The 2438-nt window shown below is 43.9% G+C and overlaps 1 protein-coding gene across 1 annotated transcript; it reads right to left on the bottom strand.

Annotated features, from left to right (window-relative positions):
- Positions 1-1558: 1558 nt before the first annotated feature.
- Positions 1559-2232, bottom strand: LOC125119973 (interferon tau-like). The gene has a single exon (XM_047767577.1). The coding sequence runs from the start codon at positions 2230-2232 to the stop codon at positions 1678-1680; it is 555 nt and encodes a 184-aa protein (XP_047623533.1). The 3' UTR covers positions 1559-1677.
- Between the last annotated feature and the right edge of the window lie 206 nt (positions 2233-2438).

The raw sequence follows: 2438 nt of genomic DNA, 5'->3' as shown, positions 1-2438 counted from the left end.
TAGTGCCCTTACGAAAGAGGTCTGAGGAAAAGCCCTCACTCTTCTGCCCTGTGACATTACAGGAGACTCTGCAATGTGAGATCTGAAGCAGGCTCTCGCCAGAATCCCACCACGCTGACACCCTCATCTTGGATTTCCTGACTCTAGACCGGTGAGCCATACATTTCTGCTCTTTACAAACTACCCAGTCTTTGCTCTTCTGGGGACGAAGCAAGAATAGACCAAGGCATGACCTGAACCATTTTCTCCTCAGAATACTACTCAGGAGTGTGTAGAATACCTAAATGGAGAGAAACCATGTGACCCAACCTCATTTCCTAGATATGCAGGACAGCAGCTTTCGCTTCAAGAGCTCAATCAGTAGTCAAGCAGGGAAGCATCATGGCAATAATAGAAGGAATAATACCAACACGTATTATATAGATGTGGTGTGAGAGGATGACAATGTAAAGACACTTTATGAAAAATTTGTGGTTCTACAAGGGATGTTTTCAGGGAATATTGTGTGAGGCTTTTTTGAGGATTATCTGCAGGATTATTTTCTTCAAGTTTTCATTTTCAGTATTCAGAAGATCAGGATGAGGATCACAGGCCTGGATGTAACTTGAAGTCTCAGTCTCACTTTTAGTTCAGAGGTCCTCAAGACGTTGCAAGGAGCTGCCTGATCATACTTTTTCTTTGCTCCTCAGGGAAAAAGGCAACAACTTGTAATGTGTCTACATGTGTGGATAGTTCCCTCCTTAGCCTATGCCCTTGGGGATCAACTTGAATCATTCTTTCAGAATCAGTGCCGCTAGAGCTCCTAATGAGAAGCAACCAGGTAAACCTACCTAGATTGAAATTATGGAATAATATTCCATAATCGACTCAGATTGTTTTTTTAAAACTGTGTGCAGACAAGAACACAAGAACATTGGTTGTTTTTTTCCCACCCAGAATGTCATCAGTACAAATAATGTACCAATGAAGGGTGTTCTTATTCACTACACTTTTCCCCTCTTCCTTTAGTCATGGAATCATTTCCCAATTTCTCTGCACTTAGATTCCTATGAGCATCAACTCAGGCCAACTAATGTGAGCAGAAGTGACATTGCCCTGTACTGACCTGGCCTTTGAAAACATCCCATGCTGTCCCCATACTTACTCCCTTTTCTGAGACTAGGAAAAAAAAAAAAAAACCTGAACACCACTGAGAAACTTGAAGTCATACATAGAATATGCCAAGGCCACACAATAGCAGGTTCTCATGTCATCGAATCACTGTTTGGAGCAGAGCGAATCAGAAGATTCATCTGATCAGGAGTGCCTGTGTGGTGCTCTGGTACAAAGGAAAGTTAAATTTTACTTAGGATCAGATTGCTGACAGTGTGCTGTTTACTTGTTGCAGCAGCTAGCATTAAGTCAACTGACCAATGTCTGCAACAACAGAGTGTCCTGAAAACCTTTCCATTAAAAATAAACTTCCCACGTAGGGACAGCAAATGGCCCCCAATAACTTCATCAAATTTAAGAAATTACTCTACAAAACATTTATTCAGTGAAATAATCATAGTCTCTCTAAACATATTTCTGATACTTCATGATTTTCATTTCAAATATTTTTCAGCATGTGTGGAAATGTGAGGTGAGATTGCTTTGGGGGTCAAATCAAAGAATAATGTTACTGATTAGGATGTGTCACAAGTGTGCCTTTTTTCTCTCTTGACTCTTCGTTGACGATTGCTGCATAAGGGAAAGGCACACTTGAGTTTCTACTCTGACAACCTCCCAGGCACAGGAACTATATTCCTTCTTTTTGAGATAGCGATGGATTCTTTGGAAATATTTCCGGACAACACTTCCCAAATAGGCACAAGCCAGATTGTCATCTTCCATCTGCTCTAGTCGTTCCAGGCCGTGATGAAGGCGAGAGAGTAGTTGATCGAGGAGGGTGTCGTTCCAAGCAGCACGGCTGTTCTCTGTGTTGAAGAGGTTGATGATCTGCTGGAGCATCAGAGGGTGGAAACAGGTGCCTTGAGATGTCTGTGTTCTGGTGGTTTTGCCTCCTTTCCAAGGAAATTGGAAGTCAGTTCTGTCCTTTAGGCATGCCTGAGAGGAGATCCTTTTCATCTGTCTTAAAAGCATGAAGATTTCCCTGTTCTCTAACCTATGGATCCCAGAGAATTGGCCAAGAGTGCCAGCAGCAGTGGAGGAGAGTATCACCCCTGCCAGGAGCAACTGGATGTGGGCCATTGAGAATTTCAGTCGATTCAGGAGAGGGCCACCAGGGGGCGCGCGGGCACTGCTAAACTGTGAGCAAGAACGTTCCTTCTCTGAACTCAGGGCAGAGTGCTTCCCTAGGCGGTGTTTTGGAAACACCGACTTTCAGAGGCTGTAGTTTCCGCGGGGCTGGCAGCGCGAGAGGAGGAGCTGATCGTCTGCACGGAGCAAGTTGGTGC

This window comes from Phacochoerus africanus, chromosome 2 (assembly GCF_016906955.1).
Source record: "Phacochoerus africanus isolate WHEZ1 chromosome 2, ROS_Pafr_v1, whole genome shotgun sequence".
In the NCBI taxonomy this organism is placed as follows: domain Eukaryota; kingdom Metazoa; phylum Chordata; class Mammalia; order Artiodactyla; family Suidae; genus Phacochoerus; species Phacochoerus africanus.
The sequence above is the reverse complement of the archived record's forward strand: the minus strand, read 5'-3'. Positions and strand labels throughout refer to the sequence as shown.

Bases quoted from the DNA above. Each gene is read 5' to 3' on its own strand.
- LOC125119973 (XM_047767577.1), bottom strand. From the start codon at position 2,232: ATGGCCCACATCCAGTTGCTCCTGGCAGGGGTGATACTCTCCTCCACT.